The sequence below is a fragment of the Diuraphis noxia genome, unplaced genomic scaffold (assembly GCF_037042655.1).
Source record: "Diuraphis noxia isolate RWA-SAM2 unplaced genomic scaffold, SU_Dnox_SAM2 contig0001, whole genome shotgun sequence".
Lineage (NCBI taxonomy): Eukaryota > Metazoa > Arthropoda > Insecta > Hemiptera > Aphididae > Diuraphis > Diuraphis noxia.
This window is the reverse complement of record NW_028301711.1, coordinates 54497975-54524009: the sequence shown is the minus strand read 5'-3', so window position 1 is coordinate 54524009 and position 26035 is coordinate 54497975. Positions and strand designations below refer to the sequence as shown.

Below are 26035 nucleotides of genomic sequence, written 5' to 3'. Positions count from 1 at the left end.
CTTATTTTTCTTTGTGTAGATGATAATAAATGTAGGTTGGTTTAATTTTATCTAAAATTCGCAATTCAACTAGATGGGCTTCGATTTACAATTTTAACAAAAACGTTTATTTGTTTTTAATTTGAATAGTATAACTGGCACTTAAAAACTTATTTTTTTTTATATCTAAGTTAAAAATCTTTAAAAACAAACAATATTTTAACGATGTGCACTTTTGTTTCATGCTTTACTTTGTGAACTAATTGAAAAACGTCCTTGCACAGTATGGATCACATCAAACATGATCACATGCTGCTTTATTGTTTAATAATATTTGATACTTAATGCGTAACTACACAAACGTATAATAAAGTACTCTTTATAACCAAATACAATAAACTTTAATAATTATTATATTATTTAAGTGTGAAATAAATGATCATAATATATTGAATTTCAGTATAGGCACTCCGGCTAAATGTTATTTGGTAAATATAATAGGTACCTAGAGCCGGTATAGGTACTAACTACTATAATAATTTCTGTTCACATATATATTAACTACTTACCTAGTTGTTTATGCATTTTTAGAACCTAGTGAAAATATTGGAATTGTTTTTTTATTTATATATATGTTTAATATTTTACCATACACAAATTAAACGTACATCGTTAAACAATAGTTGAAACAAATTTTGAATTCAAAATATGTTATTAAACATCTGAATATAAAAAAATATATTTTCTCACTACATTAATGTTGTTGTATGATATTTAAAAAAAATCGTAAATATTCCATGCTTGCGTAAAAGCATAAGACAATACAATATTCTGTGGTAAAAACTTACGAGAGAGTGAAAAATGTGTGATATATTTTTACCGTGGGAATCTAACATAAATTAATAAAAACTTGGATGAAGTACAAGTAGGTAAATAAAAGTAATTTTAATAATGTAGTACGAATGAAGGGCTGAAACACGATTGAGCATAAAACACCTTTTTTGCGACACGATTGAGCAAAATTGTCGGCGTACCAAAGGAAATTAAAATACAAAAGAAAACTTACACGATTGAGCATAAAAAACTCTGCAACGTTGCCATTTTCAATTTAAAAAAAGTAAAAAAATAAATAATTTAAATTTAAAAATATTTATTCAAATAATTATAATAATAATAACACTGATATTATTTCTATAATAATTTTGGAATCGTATCTTAATTATCTTATATTTTCCCCAATACTATAAATGTTTAAAACGCCGTAGAAATTTATTGCTCCGGACCTAATTTATTAATCGATAATATTGTCGATAAAGTTGGACTCGGCTCATTGCTCGCATCTGATATCATAATAATCGTGTTTAATAATAATACGTCAAAATAATAAATTACAAAATTTTGGCAACATGAATGTGGCAACATCGCATAAAATATTCTATGCTCAATCGTGTTGCTAAAAAGGTATATGCTCAATCGTTTTATGCTCAATCGTGCTTTACCGGAATGAAGTCCTTTTTTCTATAGGTCTATAAATACCTATTTTTAGAAATTATTTATAAATACAAATATGTATACAATTATTTAAAATAGGTACGTTTAGGAACGCTTCACATTGAACACGAACACTACGATTTACTGCGCAGGTATTAAAGGAAATGTAGTAGGTAATTACTGCAGTACTTAGAAATTTGTTTAAAAATTAAATTTCTAATAAATAATGATTTATTAAATTAAAAATTAAAATATCTATGTTCACTATTGCAATGTAAACATTGCAAGTATCGTATTAAATCCAATTATTTGTTTTATTTCATAATAGTAAGACCGTGAATTGGTTTGGAAACAATTTATATTACCTTCTATTGTTAAAAATGGCCAATTATTTTTTCCCAAATAGTAGAACATCCGCAATTGAGAAATTATATTTACTATGCATTTAGACTATGATAATTAAAGTTTTTTGGGTCTTTACCTATAATAATAATTGAATACATTTTTGTTCAAAACGCCAGCTGTTTCAAATTACAGACATTTTGGTAAACATGTTCGTACAACATTCGATATAATTGAATACAAATCGTTGTCACGTGTCGGTAATAGTAGTGTCGTTGAATGTTGATGTCAAAAATTTCGTAAATCTCGGAAATGTGTGACGTATAAATAAATACAATCAAAACCAACAAAAAAAAACTACACTGTTGATGGACCTATATTATAATAATATATAGGTTCATCGGTGGCGAGTAAAAGCTGATCTAAATTTAAGGAAACTAAAACGATTGAAAGCACATGATAATATTATTTCCGTAGGGTAGGTATATCATCCATTCGCGGGTATTGAACACGTGCATACACATACAATGTAGGTACCAAAATTATTATTAATTATTACTATTATAGCTTTATAGACTACGAGCGTGTTAAATGTGAAATCGAATTAATAATAATAATTGTTTTGGTGTTGTTAAAAATAAAAAATAAAATAATAATAATAATACGTGTTTGCATACGGTACGGCAGCGGTTCATCCACCGCCGCGGAACAGACCGTAGGCCGAAACACGTCTAGGTCGTTGGTCCCGAAGCCCTTGAACCAGAATTTCGAGGCTTCCGGTTTCTCGATATTGTACGGTACAATATCGAGAAACCTATATACCTATAGCTGTCATATTTACAGAACATTGATGGTTGACATTTTAAAAATACCTATTTAAACTTCAAAATATAACTAAAAAAAAAAAAAAAAAATGCAGGCACATATAATATATATAATATATACAAATATGCATCGCAAACAATTTGCGTTGTAAATACGTGTATGAAATGAGCTCACTTTACCGTCTTAAAAAAGTTTTCAAAATACTTATGCACCTTATTATTATTTTTTTTTTTAATTGGAAAATAATGACATCTGTGAATATTGAATTGTACCTATATAGGGGCGGTTGTAAACTCTCCCGATTTTTAAAAATTGTTAACTGTCCCGATGGTAAACTCTCCCGGGTTAATATTATGTTTACCTGAAGTAAATGTGTAAACTCTTCCGGGTCAAAATATGTTTACCTAAAGTAAATGTGTAAGCTCTCCCGGGTTAACTTTATAGTTACCTGTAGGAAGTATGTAAACTCTCCCGAGTTGTTTTAAATTTTTAAATGTTAAAACATTAAAAAAATAAAAATAAATAGATTTCCTAACTTTTTTAAAATCTGTATGTTCTTATTATGAAATACAATAATTTTAACATTTTTACGTATATTTTGTATTTGTAATTTATGTCATGATTATTATTATTATTATTGACCATTTTTAAAAGAAACTTATATGTATATTAGATTTTTTGAAATTGTATTTTTTATTGTATTTTGACTATAATATTATAGCTCATAGCAGCTAAAGACATTAATTATTTATACTGTTATAATTATTATTATTGTTATTATATATGATTGACTGCCATTGACTATTTTTAAACGCAACTTAAATGTAAATTAAATTTATTTTATGAGTTTTACTAGACCCTGGAGAGTTTACTATCGGGAGAGTTTACAATCGCCCCCTATATAGATATTACGGTAGAACATTTTTGAATAAAAAAACTCGTTTGTAGACAAACACAATATTGTATCGTATATAATTATATCTATAACGGACAGAACCTGTATGAATTGATTATTATTTGCCTATATCAGTATATGACATACCATGGTATGGATACGCTGTTCTATATGCACTTATATTATATATTATAGTTTTTATGCTCATCTTTATGAAATCATAATATTATCTCGAAGGTAAAAACGATCTTTACGAATCCGATATCTGCTGTCAAATATTCATATGTTATACGTCGAATACCTAATTGTAATATAGTTAACTATATAAAAAAGTCTAAGGCCATCACACCTATATTATACGCGTATGTTGATGTGTATTATATTGTAATAAAATATAATAATGACTGACGTAAATGATTTAAATTCCTTTGAAACGCGTCGAGACATGATGATCTGGAGGGGAAGAAGACGACGAGCAGTTCGGTGGAGGTGGAGAATAATCGTAGTCGTCGTAGCCGTTGTAGTCGTCACCATCGACCGCCTAAAACACATTCACTGCCGGAACTGTACTGACCTGGATGAACGTTCATTTGCATTGTGCATGTAGGCTAAACGGTCCAATGAATAATAATTACCAACAAAGTGAAACTCCACAATAATATCGCGTGTTGAGGTCAACAAGGGAAACCACCGTGTGGATTCTAAATTCTAATCGAGTAGAAAGTAAGTAGGTAGGTAGTAGGTACTTCTGTAATTGAAAGTCACGAAATTAATTTACAGTATCTATGGTATTATATTCGTGAATTAGATAAATGTGCATAATGAATGTTGTGCGTATATTATTTAGGTAAGGCCAGGGAAAAAAATAATAACAATTAAACGACTCCATCGGGACGAGAGTATACGAGGATGTACGTTAGCGTATTTTTATTATTATTTATATTATGTCATATTATTATAATATGCCTACTTCTATAGATGACCCCCCTTCCTCACCCCGGGAGGGGGAACCGACGTGCTGAGAACAACTACCTGCAGCGTATGTACTAGATATTAAAATATATTACAAATAAATACTGCACGCGCCACTCGACTGCACACGGAGTAAAGATGAGACGACATCGCTTATCATAAAGTTAGGTCTGGGAAAATACGCGAGTGCCTTGTAACGACTGACGAGTCTATTAAATTTCCGATTTACGCTCGGGCGTTCCGTCGTAACCAGCTGCTTCCGCTTCCGTGTAATAATACAATAGGTATACAGATAATAATAATATGTTATATAATATTATAATATAATTGTTTGCACGGCGTGATCATAACGCGACGAACTTCATTGCGATTGCGGCCGGTCGTCATCAGGATCGCATTGCTATTGCCTATTACTGTACGAAATACATATTAGTGTGTCCGAAACCGATCGGAATATTCGTATCGTCGTCTGCTGATGACATCGACGAGTGTTACGTATTTTTTTTTTTCGCGAGCATAACTATAGTTGTCCAGTGAACAGTGAACATGTCTTGAACACCATCTAAAACGGATCACTGTGTGAGCTGCGATAAGATAATACGTATTATTACATAGAGTGCTTTAATTTGTCAAATTGTTACTTTCATGATATTATGTTCTCAAGCGTCAATATGGATAAATTAAAACGACCGATTTTGGTTTACGAAAGTATACCTACTTCAAATTTCAATGATCCTAAGATATCAACTCTTAAAAGTCAAAAGCTTCTAGGTGAAATTGCACTTCATCAATAAACAATGGCAGTAGAGGAGTAGTATTTTGCAAACAGATCCTCTTCTAGTGTCGGTTCTAACAGGAAAGAAAAAAAGGTGAAAATGCACATAATGCCGATATTCATTATGATTAAAAATATTATTACAATTTGTCATTTGATATCCAGCTATTCAAAAAATTGAAAAACGATGTATCATGCAAAATATGCTATTAAAGATGATAGTACCTATAGTACTACCCACATCTGAAGCTCGAACAAGTAGTTGTGGAATGATTTTGTTTATCGAGAATTTGATGATCTTGAATAATTAGCCTAATATTTAAAACGAAAACTAAATGCGTACCTACTGTTATATTATTACTACACTAATATAATATATATATTTGGTAAATGTATTAAATAAATACGTTCGTCGTGGTGGGGGGGGGGGATATTACTAACTCCTTACTACAGTTTGATCTATATAATTTATTAATTTAATGATATAGGTAATTATGATAGTTCTATATATCCTATTTCGCATCATACTCGTATACTTTGGGGTACCTATTTATTTTTGGCAATCCCTGATATTCGATATTTAATAATAAATACTAGAGAATGAGTATCACATTATCAGTGTACAATGTGTACATACGTCCTATAGTACTTAAATAAGTAAAAGATGTGTCATCTGTACACACCCATCCGTTTACTAAGTAAAATGCTCTACTAGCTTTCTAAAATAATTACACAAATCCTATAAATCAGTTATTGTCACTAATTATATTAAAAACTAAAAAGTGACAATTTATTTCGAGCTCAGCTGGTAAAAAAAAATATGTTTATCTTCATTTCAATACTATTAAGGACCTCCAATTAAATTATATATTTTTTTAAATCGTATAGATACCAAAAATAAGAAATGATAATATATTTTTTACCAAAGACGAACACTCTAGATTATATATGGTACGATTCGTAGAACCAGTTGTGGTATCATTCTATACAGTAATAATCATTATCATCTGAATCTTTTCGTATCTCTTCAGATATTTTGTAGGTACCTAGGTACGTGCCGGCCCGTACGAGTTTCATTGGAATCCATTATATTATTATAATGTCGTCTCTTTAATATGTCAGTATGCCAAACATCACGATCGTCATCGGAATAAGTAATAACATAATGTCTGCGTCTGTGTAGTACCTATAGAATAGATACTTCGGCGTATTATATATACATCTATCGTAAGGTATAATAGTATAACGAATGTACCTATATAATATTGTACGCTGCGTCGGTCTCGCTACAGTGATTCTCGACGTAACGACTCCATAGTGTCGATAACAGTTCGATAACTGCAATAACGATAATAATAAATATTGAATAAAATGGACTATAAGTTGAGAAAAGTATTCAAATTAAATGAAAAAAATTAGGTTGAACGTTGTATTTTAAATGATTTTCCAAATAAAATGTAAGGTATTTATAATTTTTTTTTTTTAATAATTTTAAGTAGGTACATTTTATATTTTTACTCAAGTGCTTTTTTTTTTATCAAGTGTTCAAATACGCATTTTAAATACTTTTCAAAGAAAGCATTAGCACCATGTACTTGAACCATTTTTAAAATTAAAACGTAATGGCCAAGGATCGATCTACTTGTTCATCTCGTGCGATATTCATAATTAATTATGATAAATATTATCGCTGGAAAATTACGGCTGATTGATACAGATTCGATAATGTGGCTCGAGTTACGATGTTGTATTTTTTTTCATGTATAGTTGAGCCCTATTGTTGGCGGGTTACACATTATACCTATATGCACGTTATATATTAATACTTATAATAACTAGCTACCAATATGATATGTATATTATGTTCATATATATAAAATATATATATACGTATTTATCAAGTATAGGCTATAGATAATACATATACATACATAATAGTATGTAAATTTAGGTAAGCGCGATGACGATTGAAATTAAACGTCTGTTCAAACCTTTAAATCGGATATTGATTTGCATCGAAAACTTATTATACGTAATCGCAATGTTTGCACCACGATTCGTTATCCTCTGTGCATTATCCTCTAGCCTTTAATTTTTTTTTTTAAGTCTTCTCGAATTGTTTACGATAAGTCATATATATAAAATAAATTTTTCAAAATTTTATTCTAATTTATTTGCAACAACTGCATAAATGTTTAATAGTCATTAGTCAAGTAGACAAAAATACTTTAATAAGCCTAAATAAGTATATAGATACATGTATTAGTACATAAATAAAAAATTACCTATATTTTAGTTTTCATTCATACTTACGTTGGTATTGTGAAAATCGACGCATGGACAATACGTTAAAATGTACCGAATTACATTAATGTATAATATGGATATCATATTATTATGGAAAGCAATAATTTGAGTAAAAAAATCTTCCTACCTGAGTATAGGTAGGTTATCCAAGTAGATTTGGTAGGCTATTCGTATGCATCACGTTTAAGCGAATTAATCCCGTACGACTAGGTTACCGTTGAACTAACATTTTCCTATGTGAAAAGCGGTATAATAATAATGGCGATTTTTTTTTTCAAACCGTCATGGTACATACTACATATTAATATATTATATCGGCGAATGTGAAATAATGTAAAATCACAAAATTGAACATTATGTAAATCTATTGCACTTTCTATGACTCTGTAATGTTACACTAACACGTGTTTTGACAGTTCTAAAGTGGCATACGAGGATTAAAATGTTAGTTGTTGATGTAAAATTATCCATGCTGTTATAAACAATGCCACATAGCATACAAAACATACATAAATGTAAATTTTATTTCATTCTTATTTCTTAGAATACGCGGGTTAATTCCGACTTAAAGATATTGTTATTTTAATTTACAATCTCTGGGAGGCGTTTTTATTTAAGTATGAAGTGTATTATTATACTATGGCCGATTTGGCAGTGGTCTAATATGAATTATGGAAATTTGCGTTTGGACGGTGTAGTTGGTGGTATGGAAGATTAATAATAATTATGGTGCGTCGTGAAACTCAGAAGAAAAAATATCTTATAGTGACAACTATAATATTATTGTATCATATCATAAACATTTTTTTTTTACGTAAAATATTATTAAGAGAACGTGATACCCGCGTGTGATGTCAAGTGCGTAACATATAAAATTTTACGCTCAGTAGAACATGAGTATCTCTGTTAGTTTACAATTTAGAGTAAATTAACCTTTAATAAAATTAATAAAATGTAAAGGTAACATAATAATGTAGGGCTTCGTATACCTAGACTTTTTATTATATTTTTATTTTAAAGCGAGTTATGAGTATTTAAAAATTGTAATTGTTTGTATATCTTAAAATACTCTTAACTCGCTTTAAAATTAAAATATAATGATAAGCTTAAGTGAAACCCTAGATAATAATACCATCTTTACATTCACAGGTCAATCCATTCTACATTTTAAATCAACAGAGCTGTGCATAAAAATAAAAATTGCTTTGTTACGCAGTTGTAAGACGGAGACAACACATGCGGATATCGCGTCCTTTTAATAACGATCTAGCTATTGGTTTACATCAAAATATTTCTTATAGATTTGCGTATTTATACACGATACAGACACCGTAACGCATATCCGTTTCCGTACGATATTATGTGTTAGCTTTTTTGATGTTTTAATGGCACTTTTATCGATTTTTCCATCTGGATGGGATTAAACCAAAGCACAGGTCCATTTGTACCAACTGGCAACCATAGATATCATTCTGTAAACACGTTCTCATAGGGAATCTAAATCGCACACACACAGTTAACGTTCTCAATATTGTCATGGAGAGTTAATCGTCTTTACAAACTATTATATTTGCCGTCATAACTCGGTTATATCTTTCGCACACATGTCGGGCGTACGTATTTGCGATTATAACGGATTTTAAGTGTGACGTCTTCTATGTTTGGAAAACGGAAATATTCAAACGAATTGAAAGAAATTGAAAAGCATCAATGGTTTCTGCATGCTTGTGTAAAAAAAGGCAATTTATATATTATATGTCACTGTTAAAGTCCACCTTCATTCGGTAACAATACCCATAGTAATATAATATAACAATATATATTGTGAAAATTATAATTATGACGATAGTATTTAACAATATTAAAATTGTACACGAATTGATGTGAAAATATTAATTACGATGGTTGTAACGGTAAAACAGAATTTCGATTTTGTAAATCTTCAGAAATTTGTAAACCTGTAATGTTGTATAACAATGTATAATCATATAAATCTCTACTATCGATCAACATTTGCATGGCGTTTAAACTTGAAATGCTTATACACAAAAAAATATTATCGATTTATTTTACACATCAATAATTTTAGAAAAGAATTTTGCATCACTATCAAATTAAATATATATGTTTTGGCTTAAAAATCAATATTTGGTACGAATATATTTTACCGATATATATGTATATATAAAACAAAATAATGGAGCAGTTGTATAGAATATACCTGTATACAAATTGCATCTGTAACTTTTATATTTTTTTAATAAAACATTGGTGACTTGGCTGTAATAGATTCATTCTTTACTTAATTGACGGCTTAAATTTTATAAATATTTGTTGACTGGATATATACCTATACAAAAATGTTGTGCTAGCTCTAGAATTCTGAGTGATAAGTACCTAGTTGTTAAGCGGTAATATTCAATTTTTCGATTTTATACATTTTATCAGAATATTACATGAATACTAAAATTATTTCCTATATTTATTATTAAAATATAAAACGACGAATATGTTACATGTGCGTATAGTATAATCTGCACACAAGCACATAATATGATATTGCTATAAATATATTAACACGTATAATTTATATATTGCGTTACACAACTGCATCCGCAGGAATGTTTCGCAAAAAAATTACACCGATCTGCACATGAGTCAGCATTCGAGAATTACAGTTATACCGTCGTTGGCGATTCATTGGCTACGCTGATTTTAATGAAATTTCGTGTCCACCAAATCGGAAATAATAACGCGTGTACATACGTAGATCATCCAAATATCTAACATATGTGAGATTAAGCGCCCCCCCCCCCCCTCAAAAAAGCACAATGTGCACGGGACACATTGAACGTAAAAAATATTAGGATCATGACTAATTATTGTCTAGTCTGGAAGTAATTTATTCATATGATAATAATAATAATAATAATGATAATATAATCTTATTAATTTAAGAACAAAAAATAAATTGCTTAACGTAACTTATATTACCGACATGCCTAAATAATGTATGTTAACATATTATATCAAGTGCTACCTCCAACGAAGTTTACCCACTAAAGTTATACCGGCAGGTCTCATCAACTTTGAAGTATATCGAACATTGGTTAAAATTTAAAAATTTCAGGTCTTCACCCTTTATCAGAACTTCTTTTTTATTTTAACTTCTTTTTGTTTTACTTTGTATAATATTCACGATTTAAATATTTTATTTATATTAAAACATGATTTTAATTGTTTTTAATAATTTTATATTATTTACACCGGGGCCTACATCGAATTGCAGCTGTATTCTGTGATCAGATGTTGACTTTCAAAGTAAAATTGAGCATATTATGAAAATGAAAATGACTAGCAATATTTAAAAGTTTAAAAAGTATAAAATAAACTTTAGTTCTATAGGCCATTAGTTAAGTATGCAAAATTGTATTAAACTAGTTTTATTGGCTTTCATTATGTTAAAAGTAATGTTTGAATAGTAACCTAAATATTTTTAGATTTTTGTTGAAAAATGTTTCCCCAATCCCCAATCCTGTCTATGGTGTTAAAGAGAGATTTTTAAGTGTGGCCAATTTATGGCACTATAGAAAACCGGTACATTCGTATCTACTTCAAAAAAAAAAGCTACAGATTTAAAAATAATGCATCCCTCATAGGATTGCAACAAGTAAAAATAAATATTATGATAATAATTTTTCCGATTAACATGTCTTTTTTTAAATAACTTAACTTTCATTCTATGTTGTACCTATTATATTAAACTAAATTTTATGATATAGAAAATTGAATTATTTAAATTGATGATTATTATAAATTGTAAACAGATAAATTACTTTTAACTAACATTTGTTTGGTTTTTAAAACATTAAGAATAAAATTAAACTCAATTTTGATGTAATTTTTTTATAGCTATAAATAATTTTTTTAAATCCTAGTTTGATATTGAATAAATATCAGCATATGAACTTTTATGTGTTTATTAATTGTATTGTGAAAGACAATTATTACTATTAAATAATGCTGCAGTAATACAGTTTTTGAAATTATCAATAAAAAACAACCAGTGTAATAGTTACTCCACTGTATTATAGGTTTCGAACATATGTGGCTCTTTATTCAGTAGGTCACCGTAATAGATGACATGTTAAATGTTATTTCAATGATAATTCATTGCATACGAACAATGATTCTGAGTAGAGACGGATGAGTGTCATCCTCTAATTTTAAATATATTTTATAGTTAATATTTTTATATATATTATCATAATTTATATTTATGTTAGTAGTATGGCATGTTGAACAAATTTTCGTTAAAAACATTAAATGTATCTTAAATATAATATTAGATTTTATAATTTACTATCGCTTTTAAATTATAAGTTGATTTAAATAAGTTCGTGGCATCAATACTTAAAAAATATTAAATTCATGATACAATTTAAGTAATTGTGTTGTTGATACACAACATAAATTTATTATTAATATTCATAGAAAATAAAAAAAAATTTCAAATATCAGTGAAAAGATATTAATAACTAAAATATTTAAAAAATAATATTGTGTCTAGAAAGAGTAAATATAAATATTTATGACAATTTTATGTCTCTACAGTATACGGTTATTATTTTTTCAATTATCACATAAAAAATCAATTTTGTTAAAAAACTGTTTTTTTTTGTAAAATCTCCCATTTTTTGTATTTCTTGATGTTTTGAAAAGTAACGGGAATTTTGAGAACACTTAAATTAGGACTTAAATGTTCATAATTATCTTACAATTTCTAAGAATTTTCAACAATTTATAGGTCGGGGAAATTCTTTTTAAATTCAAGCAATATTATTGTTATTTGTATGAATTGTTTGTGATGTATAACTTCTTTAGTTTTAAAGATTTATTACAATTTTAAATGTAATGGTTTTACAATTATATTTTTTTATTGTTATAATATCATTGAATACATTTCTGAGTGGTAGAAATGTTAAAAAAATGTTATGTAACACTTTTGTGTATTGATTATATACATTATATATTTGGTGTTTATTTTTTAATGTTCTTAACAGTTGACAATGTTAACATACAATTTTATTACAACTACTCATTTATATAACTGTTCATTAACTCAAGATGATTTTAATATTAGCTGATTTTTTAGTTGATCTTTGACCTATCTACTAATTATTATTTTTAAGGGGACGTTACACTGGCATTTTTTAGCTAAGCATACCATAATAAGCTAACCATATTTTTTACAATAGTTACATTTTTTAGTAAATTTTTCTTATGTAATATATCATACAGTTAAAATGTTCATATAAATCAATTAAAAACTAAATTATTGTAAAAAAACACAGATAATGTTTTTACAATCAAGTTTCATAGGAGATAGATTCACTCTAATTTTTAAATTAATGAATCTACACTTGATCTGTTGGGCGTAAATTTGTTATGTTATACGCACTTGTAAGATGGAGACAACAAATGCTAGTGGTACGTCCTTTAATAGCTTTTGGTAAATATAATATATAATTGTATACAAAATTAAAACTTTATTCTATAAATTGCAATTTCTAAAAAACGTCTACTTTGAATTCTTATTGTATTATCTAGATCAACAGTTTTTTTCAGAAGACTTCATTTGTTTAAAAAAACTTTTTTTTAGTAAATTATATCTTAGACGTAATTATAAATTCAATAATATTTGCACATCGTGTTATTGATAGTGTCCTAGTTTAAAAATTCAATTAATAGGTATATTTTGATGTTTAACTAACATCGTGTATTATTTTAGCTGTGAATAAATTTATCGCAGAGAAGTACTGATAGACGATAATACATACGACATGACTATCCTATATTATGTTTTCGGAGTTATGTTACGAATTTGAAGAGGTCAAACGAATTAAATTAATATTAAAATTTACAGTATTTGTGGATGTCTTAAACCTATAACAATACCACTTTTTGTAATAGTAAAATTATATAGCCTGTGGGATGCAAAATCACGTTCTAAACCACATGCTGATTATGTTTGTTATATTAGGTACCAAGGTATATAGGTACCTACTAATGAGTAATAATCGACTAATTCGCAGAAGGCAGGTGTTTATATAATCATATTACATGAATCGCATCTCATTTAATAGATTAACGATGATCGCTTCCCGATTTACTATTATAAAACGGTTGTAGCTCAGTTTGAAAGCATTGTTCAATTTTACAATGTGACAATAGTCATTATTAATTGTTTTGTTTACATATTATATGCACACATTGTTAGAACAGTTGTAAAGTATTTACGTTTTTAACACTTATTATCAGTGTTGCCAGGTTTTGATAATGATATTATTATCGCATACTGACTTCAAAATTATCATATTTTTCAACAAATTATCGTACATAAAAAATTTTGTTTGTACCATGAAGATATGAAATTCCCACATTTTAAAATAGGTAGGTAAGTTGGTATTACTACTCTACTTTAGGCACTTTGTTATTATTACTCTGAATTTTTAACAACAATTAAATTCTTTCACCTTGGAATCTTAAATTTAATTATTTTAAGTTATTATTCTTGATTTAATTTTTATACATACAGAAAAACACAAATTACCAAAATAATATGTTTTTAATAACAAATAACTGTTCATTAAAATATTAATTAATGATAATACAACTGAATCAACTTTTTAGGAAAAAATATAATTTTAAAACTAACAAAGGTACACTTTAATTAAATTATGTTACCTAGTATATAAAATAAAAAATAACACGATATTGAATAGTATAATATTTTCAATAACAAACAACTGTTCATTAAAATATTAATTAATGATAATACAACAACCTACCAAAATAAATCTATCCATGTTCAAAATCAAAACACAATAAAATAATTAACACAATTTAATAATGTCAGTACGAGCATGAAAATAATACTACTTATAAATAATATTAATATTACTTATAATCTTGTTTGTCATGAGTACAAGTACGTCAAACACACACCAATCCACATTAAACGACACACATTTTAATGATATAAACCAACTAGTAGTTATTATGTGATTTTATTTAATACAAAAAAAAACCAGAGTGACCAATCGATAAAATCCGATTCTTGCTAAATTTGTTAGCTTTATATTCAATTAATAGAAGAACAAAAAACATTATGTAGCAATGTACACACACAAATCTTATCTTGGAAAATGTTGGTCCTCAACAGCTCTCATAGACAAGTTAGATTTAAAAATATTAAATTAGTTTTGTGTTTAATTAGTTAGAAAGTATATTGAAGTATTTAAATACATACCTCATAATATGAAACATATTTCGAAAATATTTTTAACAAGTATCGTTCTTTAATAACTAATAAGTAATATAACGATCGTTGCAGCCATCATTACCTCATGGCGTGATAACCAATAACTTTAAAAAGTATTCACGTTTTTTTAAACTCTGTTTTCGGGCTTAATGACAACATAATATTATAATAAATAACGTCTGAACTACATAGATAGTTTTCCAGCTTATTTCAAATTATTTATCTCCGGTAAATTTTATCATTCTTACATATCGATTTCCATCTGTACAGTGTTCGTGTACATAAAAAAAAAAAAATTAACTGTAGAATCAGATGGTTTCGGCCTCACGTACCTAACTGTCACTTACGTAGGCGACAATCTTTTTTTGCGAACATCGTACATCGCGTTTGTTATTAGCGCATTTTGTGTTATATTTTATAAGTAATATAGGTACAATCTGATTGACGTGCTAATCCATCGGATCCCGGATAATGGATATAATTGTAAACGATCGACGTGTACAATACACAATGTCGTTTGGGACGAGCGTTTTGGAGGTACTCTTATTATTGCGATTAGTCACACAGTTTGATTTCGTTTTTTCGATTTTACGCTACATGGCCGTGACAATAGTTATAGGGTTGTTAAAACATTACGCGTCTGCAATAAAATTGGTAGATATAATAAATACCCTGGCATTAATGACAATAACTCGCAAATACATAATATGCAAGCGTCTACATTTCTGTTGGTAATATTTTGCGAACAATGCGAACCAGCGCGACAACATTCTACGAAAACCGCTGCAAATCAACATATTAAGCTAGATTTGAACAATATTGAGGTGATCTATGTGTACACGTGTTATTATATGTATATATGTGTTTGTTGACATTGAACACACCCGACCAACACACTTTCAATGATTCAGAAGTACTGCGGTCTACGGTGGACCTAAATACAGACACGACACGTTAAAAATAAATTAAACCGTCTTCGACTAGGAATGCTTAGACTTCGAATATCATGGTATTATTATCTTTAATGATATATTTTATAATCTCTGCGAGTTATACTGTACGCTTCGATCTCAAATTATGGGATCGCGAATTTTTAATAGACTTCACAAAATATATTATTATAGTTGAATTCCAGGCTATAGGTACCTACTTTATATTTATTATTGATTATTGATTTTATTTTTATAAAATTAATATATAAGCACTCGGCAATAATACAGGGAATTGTTTTTAAAAGTTATCTTTGCAATTAGAAGTTGATTTTTAAATTATGAAGTCTAAAGACTTATTGGAAATTTAAAAAATTAAAAATGATTAAAAATGGGTCAGTGGATAGACAGATATGAAAAAGCTGTAAATTGGCGATGTAGGATCTGAATATCTAATGATTATTCGTACTTAAAACGGCTTCACGTATAAAATATTTAAGTTGTTAATGTATAATTACCTTAATATTTTTATGATATTTTAACACTCGAATATTACTGTAAATGATTGGAAAATTTGTTACAGAATGATACCTCAACATGTCCCAGGATCGTTTGACCGCTATTCGGCTGCTGTCGTACTGTTGGCTGACCATCATGATGCCACCCAACACTTTGACATTTAACGTTGTCTACAACAAAGAACCGTCATCGTCTTCTTCGTTACAGTCACCAGCTTTTTACCAAAGTACACATTTCAATATATGCCTACTGCGTAGTTGATGAAGTGCGCAGCGCTTGAACATTTTTTCGCCGATTTTAATTAATTTTTTAACGCTCTCTATGATCTATATATATTTTTCGCTCCAATACCTTACACACAATAGTAATTTATAGTATCAAGTATCGATTATCAGCTATTGGATAATGGATGGGCTATATGAAATATATTTCAATGCCATATAACTAATGATAATTGATTATGCAAAGAGACAGTTTTCAGGTCAATCTAATCTATTTTCATTTCAAATTATGATAGTCATGTTAAAAATATAGGCATGTATTTTATATTTATGTGTTATATGTAGGTACATTTACGTGGTTTTTTAGCTTTCACAAATTTGAACTCAATATCTAAGTACAAATACAAATAGAGAGGCTATCATTCTTGTGTGAAAATAAACAGAAATTAAAAATCTTTTACTCATACCATCATAATATGGTATTATGGTATACTAACATTCTTATAATTATATACTATCTACAGTTGTCACTGTAAAACGATGAGTAAATATATATTATGCAGCTTAGAATAATATACCTATACGAATACACTATATAACGATAGTCGATTTAGCACACATTCGTCATCTATTGAAGTATATTCATACTTGACTCGGAGGTATAATACGCTAGTGTGGGGGGAGTAGGCTATGTTAAATCATCTAGTGTTCATTTTCAAATAAAATTTAAAAAAAAAATTAAATATATAATTTTGTTATTAATATTAATAAAAATGTATTAGAAACATTTACAAATAAAAAATAATGATGGTTTTAAAAAGACGACACACCAGCATATGTTTTCGATAATTTAATTGTTGATAAGAATTACTCATAACTAACTTAAAAATAAAAACATATAAAACCAATGAGATGCACAGAATACAATGTTCTTACCTTACGTTAATTTTATTGATCATGAGTCGATTTATTCTAATATTTAGGGTAACGATTAACGACAAACAATAGTTCTACTGAACAAACATTTGCTATGTTTTATGTTTATATGACGAAGACAATACACTTGCAGGTTTGACGTATTCTTAATGTAGAATAATTATGCTCTAGAGCCGGTGATATTAAAGTACAATAACGTTAAGCATGATATTATAATATTATTTCCACGACAGAAAAAATGATTGCCACATTAGTGACACTATTATTACTTTATGTTGCTGTCATACCTATACACATGTGTAAAAATTGGTATGAGTATATTTTATCATAATATCATTTATTATTATTAAAATTAATAAATAGTTGTCGTCAGGTCTCAAAAATCTATACGCAATTTATTGGTATAATAACTATATTGTATACACATATATACCCACAATATATGTAGAACTCACATCAAATTCGAGGTGCTTGACTGCTTGAGTTTCACCTTAAAATATTTTTGGATAATATATTAATTCATTTTTGAAGGATTTATAAATAATATGGTACACTTACTTTTTGTTTATGGGTTAGGCGTTTTTACAAATAAATTGCTATCTATATGCGATTCTCTCTACAGACTGCTATAACAAAGGTTTGATATATGAATTCCATCTTTTTGAGTAGGTATTATGCATAAACGTTTGTGATCTGCCCCATGCGAGTATTTTGTAGTATCTTTTTTAGTAGTATTTATATTATAACGTTGTATTGAGGTATCGTTTGGTAACGTCCGCAATGATTTATCTTTTTTCAGCTAGCAGTAGAAAGTTTGGCGGCTACCGAATCGTACCCCGAGCATGCAAAGACGACACACATCCGCACAAGAACGATGTATCTATCACCACCCCCACCGGAACTGGAACTGGAACAGGCGTGTGCATGTTCAACTATGAATGCACGCAACTAGGCGGCTCGGTGGTCGGGTCGTGCGTGGACGTGTTCCTATTCGGCGCTTGTTGTCGATTGCCGGCTGGCGTAAAAGTTCCCGCCGCAATCGACCAGAGCGCGTCGACGGCCACGGCCGCTACGACCTCGACACCTGGCCCACACTACAACGATCTGCTGCCGATATCGTTCCAACAACCGGTGGCTGACACCATACTGATGCACCATAATGGGTCAGCGGTACAAAACACTTATAGACCGGATGACCTGTTCGGTAACTTCACGGCCCTAGTGCAGGCTCATCGCGACCGGTTACCGCCGGCAGTCGACATGACGGACGTCGTGCAGCAGTACACTACGGACGGAGGTTACCACCAGTTCAATCATCACCCGCACCGACCAGCGTCTTTTGCTGGAAACAAGATCACGTCTAAAGTGGATTACGGCGACGCGGCCACTGTTAAGCTGCAGACGTCGCAGTTACCGTCGTATTTGTCGTCGTCGTCGTCGTCGCCAGTGTCAAAATCGACAGATTCGGTACCAAACATTAGGAAAACGACGCCATCCGCGACCACTGTACAGGCGACCACGTCCAAACAGGGTTATGGTGGAACGCAACCCAACCATCACAAACAACAACACCCGACGTCCACCGACGACTTCTACGATAATATGGTTCTGATACCCACGCTGACGGTTAATGACCCCAATGCCAAGGAAAACAACTCTATACACCACATACTGTCCATATTAAACTACACGCCACCCTCGCCAGACAGGCATCAAGTGGACCCAATGGACGCTTCGCCGTCGTACCTTGTACACCAGTCGAGTAACCCACCGCCCACGCCGCCTCCCGCTCTATACACTTGGGGCTCGATCGACGGCGATTCCAAATCACCAGGTTACGGTGCGTCCACGTTCCCAGTTACCAGGCCTTCATCCACCATCCATTCATCGACGCCCACGCAGCAGCATTACGACCGACCGACCAGCTATTACGGATCGATGCCGTCCACCACCACCACCACATCCAGTCACCACTTACCGGGACCGCACTTCCACGTTCTATCCACCACAACTACGGCCAAGCCTTTGGAGCCCGTTGCGCCTACCGTCATAGTCCTGAGCCCAGCTAACGATTCAAAAAATCCTAACAAGTATACTACACCTGCTTCTACGGTGTACACGGCTGCCTCGTACCGTCCACCACCATCGTCGCATGTCAAACCGTCACAGAGCATCATCGTGACGGGCAAACCATCGGTGAGCGCTGCGTACACAACCACAGCCACCTATCATCATCCTCAACACCAGCACCAGCAAGACGCAGCTTTCGTGCCTGTCAGTTCAACAACGATGGCAGATAAATATTACAACGCCAATTATCAACCGACCACTAGCGCCGTACACAGTTCAGCCAAGCCACTGGTGTCCACTAATTATGGGCACCGGCCTTCGTCGACGACTACCACCACAACTACCGGGCCACCACCGACGATTAGCAGTGCATTGCACCATGACACTGGCACTAACAACAACGTATTCACCACGGTTATAACGTCTGTGAACCATCAATACCACAAGTACCAGCCGACAGGTACGGGTAACGGCGGCTCGAGCTCGCATTCAACGGCTAAACCCGCGGTGAACGATGGTGGCACGGTGGCCGTGCTGTCTTCAAGTGGTGGATATAAACCATCATCCACCATCGATGATGATTATCCGACGCCCGTGGTGACGCCGGCAACACAAGTGTTCATCACTGCCTCCGACGTGCAGCACCTACAGCAGCACCACATTCAGCAGCAACTGCACCACCATTTGCAGCACCACACGTCGTCCTCTTCGTATCCGGTTACCGCGGTGCATGGATCCACTGCCGACGATGACGTGAGCGCCGTTCCGTTCAACTCCACTGATACATTTGCTTTCCCGCCGGTCCGTGACCCCAACGTTAACCTGACTGCAGCCACGCAACAGGAGAAACCGGAGGTGACCATCGTCGACTCAGCCGGCGATTACGATGCTGACGCTGAACCAAACCCTCAGTTAACGGTCGATGATAACCTGGATGACAAGGTCCACCTGTTCGTCGAGAAGGTTGTCCAATCGTTACAGGGAAATTTCGAGGACCTGGAAAAGGTCTTGCTGTCTGGTGACACGTCGTCGTCCAACGTGACCATCAGTAATGACGACCCGGCAGGCTGGCCGAACAAGAAGCCCGCGACCGCTGCGACGTCGGCCGTTACGCCTACGAAGAAGCCATCAAAACCGGCGGCTGTGAAGCCCACAAAACCATCGTCGCAGCCCGTCAAGTGGACTTCCACCACAACGTACCGGCCGACTCCGATCAGTTCACTGCTGGATTCTGCACCATACTTGGAGCTGACCACTGTATCTCGGCCTACAAAGTATCCGACATTGCTTACCCCAGTTCAGTTATTCCAGCCCACAACATACGCAACGGACAACAAGCGTCCAACCAAGCTGCCCGTCAAGCAGACGCCTTCCACGACCGTCGTGTTGGACACGCTCAACGTTGAACACGACCATCACACCACAGCTGAACCAGACTACAGGAAAAGTACGTTTATAATACACAGTTTGATTGGTTAAGGACGGGAAGGGGTGAGAGTTTTTAAGACAGCCAGGTATACCATTTAAGCTATTTATGTTGGTGCGAAAATATTTTAAGTGATAAATTTCAATACACTTTCAGTAGTCACAATAAATTACTTAAGAGAGAAAATTCTTAATCATATTTTCGATCTACATTTTGTCTTTCTTTTATTTACTTACGATATATTTTGATTTTTAAACATATAGTAATAATGATTTGTTTATGTAGTAATTGATTAAGCATAATTTAATGTATTTTCACAAAGCAGTTGCAAGGGAGGTTTCAGATTCCTCCCCTTTAAAAATAACAAATAAAGTTTCATATATTCAAATATCCTAGTTAACCTTCCCCCCCTACCAAACAAAAAAATAATATTTTGCTGGCTACCTTGTATTTTCATATTACTTTCAGGTCATAAAATAAGCATTTTCATGTGATATGTTATGAGTATAATTTTATAGTTATATGATATATTATGCTAAATGGAGACTAAAAATCAAGTTTTATATCTGTTGGCTAAGCATACACCGAAGATTATACTTGTATCAAAGTTTATTGTACGATTGTACTACTCGAGTAGTGACTAGTGAAGCGAAATAGTAAAATTTTAAGAAAAATGATATCATATTATAATATGATTAGTTAGGTAGAAATAATAATATTTTTTTTCACTACAATTGTGAGTTATTCCGGTTTTCGATTATGCTATATAATTTAGTAATAAATTATATTTATAGATTTTAATAAGCGTACCGGTTTTGGTTGAAAAATTGATCTGTTTGACACATAATACGTATCCGTTCCTTCGGATGTAGTTTTTTACGAGATCGTATCCACTATTGCACAGATATAATTAGATTATAGTCATGTACCTACACTGTCACAAAAAATAGAGTAGTCGAACGTGTACAATAAACGATAAGAAGATTGTTTTTTTTTTTAAATAATATGTCTCCATCCCCTCGAAAACAAGAATTATGTACATTATAAGATCACATAAATACATAGGTAATATTATACCCTAGACCATTTATGTGTTACACGAGACATTATTTTTCGGCAAGCCATCTCGACCCAGTAATTCCGGCTATAATACTTATTTTAATAGCAATCTTTCATACCATATATACGGTACACACAACTGTAGAGTTGTTACAAATAGTCATATGGGTAACTTAACGGTGATATTTATTGCAATATTTTAGCGTGTAATTAATACGTTGACGTGTTAACAATAACGTTCTTACATATCATACACCGATGGTAATCATTAGGGCTCGGAAATTTTAGGAAGTAGGAGCTAAAAAAGGTAAAATATGCACGAAAAAATTGCAAAATATGCATTAAAAATGTTAAATATGCAAAAATATTATTCTGAATTACAATAATATACGCACTTCACCTACTAACAATAGTAACGTCTATAACGAAACTGTCACTGTCAAACATCAATCGTGTACAATCAACAGTAACGATAAACGAAGAAACCATCATTATATTTACGATAACTTATCGACGATAAGATAGACAAATAAGTATTTCGGCATACTAGCGTGATAGACTAAATGCGTATCACATCAGTACATCACTGTTATTAACTCCGTAATTGACTATTGCGATGACAATAAATACCTTCGTTGGTCATTTTGAGTTTTATATTCAATATTAGTTGAAATAAACAGGTTGAGAAAGAAAAAAATCAATTATTTTTAGAAAAATATGAAATATGCATAATATGTGTATAAAATTAATGAAATATGCACTTTTTAGCTAAAATTGGCAAAATATGCATTTTCAATTTTCAATTTTTTAACTCGCAATTGTATATTTAAAATTTATAGCTAAATAGGTCTCCTATTAATATAAATTGAGATCATACAGAACAATATGCAATTCCTACAACTTCCGAGCCCTAGTTATCATGTATTGGTTTTTGAGTACCTAGGTAATGTTTTTCGATGGTCTGGCGTATATAATTATTAAACTGGTTTTAGAAATCATCACTGAATAGATCAGATCTACCATGCTATATAGGTTTTCGCTTGGAAATGACGTAAGTAGGTAGGTATACTCGCAAGAAATATATAGATTCTATGAGATTTTATAAGATAATATTAACCAACCTTGAATAATATAATTAATTATTAATTATTATATTATTTGTATCTACCTACTACCTATACAATGCATAACTACACAAATAATTTACACAGTGTACGTCACACGAAATTTATAACATTATTTATTAGAATATGTAGGTACCTATATTGTTATATAACAACCCGAGTGAACACTTTTAATTGATTTACCAATGATAGTGATCTATAATTCTAATTATTAACTGGATAGATTAATATTTTACATTTTTATGATTAATCTATTATTTTTACATTGTATTTTATACTAATTTGGTTTTAATAATTGTGTAATTTTTGAAGAAAGCTTTCATGAGACTATTTTAGGTATAGTCAGTGTGTCAGTGTAACTGATGGTATAAGATATTGGCACCTTCAAATTTTCGCATAGGAAATAAAATAACACTATGCGTGTGTAGGGCGAAAACGATTTCTATGATGTCGATTCTGTGACGATATGTAACGGTCCAGAGAGTACAACATTAGGTACACATAAACCGGATAGATAATATAATATTATAATCGTTTTGGCAATACACAACAACGGGTTTTCTTTCGCATAACATGTTATAACGATGTTACCAAATATGAAATAATATTATAACTTATTATATTACGTCCTATTTCCACATTAATCTGTGATGTTTTATTTCTTGTGTGCACACTTTTAGCGTGTGGAGTGCGGCCTTTAGTAAGGAAAGGTGGTCGGATCGTCGGCGGAACGGGTTCGACATTCGGCGAATGGCCATGGCAAGTGTTGGTAAGAGAAGCTACATGGCTGGGGCTTTTCACCAAAAACAAATGCGGTGGCGTGTTGATCACTCAGCGACACGTCATAACCGCCGCTCACTGTCAACCTGGGTAAATATGATGAGATATAATGATATTATGTTGAATTATAATATAATATGTTATATTGTCACAACTTACAAGAAACCTTAGACAAGTGTTGGAACCAGTTGATAGCTAAAACTTTTACGACTAGAGCTTGACCCTTCTAAACAAGTTTAGAACCAGAACTTTATTATATAATTTAATTATTGCAAAAAAATTGAAACAGATATTTTTGGAATTCGGATACCTTATAGGTACATTGTTATAATATAGATATTTTTTATAAAAAGGATTAAAATTTCGTTTTATTGTTTTTATATTTTATTTTTCCGTAAATATTTCATTTAGTATAAATTCTAACAGAAAATATTAATTTGATTTACTTAGTAACTTTTCTAGAATATATAACCTAACTGAACTACTTAATTAGTCTGTTATTATGCAAAATCGACATTTTGACAAAAATGTAGGTATTTAAATTATCGTTGCATATATTCATGGCATGGTAGATTGGAAGGAGAAGGGTAAACTTTGCTTGACTGACTCCATATCCTGTTTCAAAAAATTAACATCCAATTGAGATTATTTACAACGCAGTTTTCAACATTTTTAGTTAGATACTTATTTCATCGAATTCAAAACCTTAGTTTTGGCCAACTTTAGTCTGGATTGCTATTATTTGACGATTTTATATTTGCATTGTTTATTTTATTTGCTACTGCTATGTAACATTATGGATACAATTGATTATTAAATTACTCATAGTATAATTTTAATAATGATAATTATTATTATAATCATTATTACCATATCATCATTGCCATCGTCATTTTCAACATCATCATCATTATTATTATTATAATTGTTTAAAGTTTAACGTCGTGCAATTTACGTTCTAACATACTTTTATTAGTTAACGTAATTTTTTTTTTTTTCCGTCGCGTGTTGAGATACACTCGTTCGCTTTGAAAGTTAACACAAACTAGGTCAGCGCCGAGAGGCTCTTCGCGGAAAGAGGTCGCGCACGGCGCGCCAATTATCTTATCATAAAGATGGGTATTGTACTTAAATTGAAATCGATCGAACCCAACGTAAGAATTATGGCCGATAGGTGGACGCTATATGTTTTACTCTTATTACAACACTTCCGTATCTACCATGATTGTTTCCTGATACTGATAGGCATGAATAGTGAACAAAAATAATACATTTAACTCCGAAATTTCAAACATGAGAAAAACATCGTTTAAACAATTACTTTTCTAGTTTATTAATATTTTTTAATTGCCTAATAGTGATACCAAACTTTAATTTCTTTTTTTTCTCATTGCAACCCAATTTTAAGAATCCAACTTCAATATAATTTTATATCCATATTCAGAATTTCTATAATCTATTATAGGTAGCTTATAAATCTTTTGTGGTCGTGGCCGACATTCCAACATGAAATAATGTAGTTGTAATAATATAATAATCGTACCACAGCAAAGATAATAGTTATTACTTATTATATTGTTGCAAACGCGTGCACTAAAGCGGATGCTTCGTCATCGTAATAATGAGTTATCGTCGTTTCCGGTTGTCCGTAGATTTTTGGCGAACCTAGTGGCCGTTTTCGGTGAGTATGACATCAGCGGCGAGGTCGAGTCCAAGCGGAGCATCAGCAAGAATGTGAAACGTGTCATTGTCCATCGGCAGTACGACGCAGCAACTTTCGAAAACGACATAGCCCTTCTAGAGCTCGAGTCACCGGTCAGCTACGACCAGCACATAGTGCCCATTTGTATGCCGGACGACGAGGATGACTTCACGGGACGTATGGCAGTGGTCACAGGATGGGGACGGTTGAAATACGGTGAGCGATCGTTTTGACGGGACGTCACCCGTCACTATCGCCGAAAAAAAGAGATCTTTCACTATTTACTCAAAAATAATTTTGCCTTTTTCCCCACCACTTAATATAGGAAAGCACTCAATATACTCGTAGGTACTTTAAAT

At 31.6% G+C, this 26035-nt stretch overlaps 1 protein-coding gene across 1 annotated transcript in view; it reads left to right on the top strand.

Moving 5' to 3' along the window:
• Positions 1–26035, top strand: part of LOC107161311 (uncharacterized) — a 45147-nt gene that overhangs the window by 14534 nt on the left and 4578 nt on the right. The window contains exons 2-5 of the mRNA XM_015507671.2: positions 16423–16584; positions 18315–21032; positions 23875–24064; positions 25627–25892. Coding sequence (XP_015363157.2) covers positions 16437–16584; positions 18315–21032; positions 23875–24064; positions 25627–25892 — 3322 coding nt within the window. The 5' untranslated portion in view covers positions 16423–16436. The remainder of the gene's footprint in view (positions 1–16422; positions 16585–18314; positions 21033–23874; positions 24065–25626; positions 25893–26035) is intronic.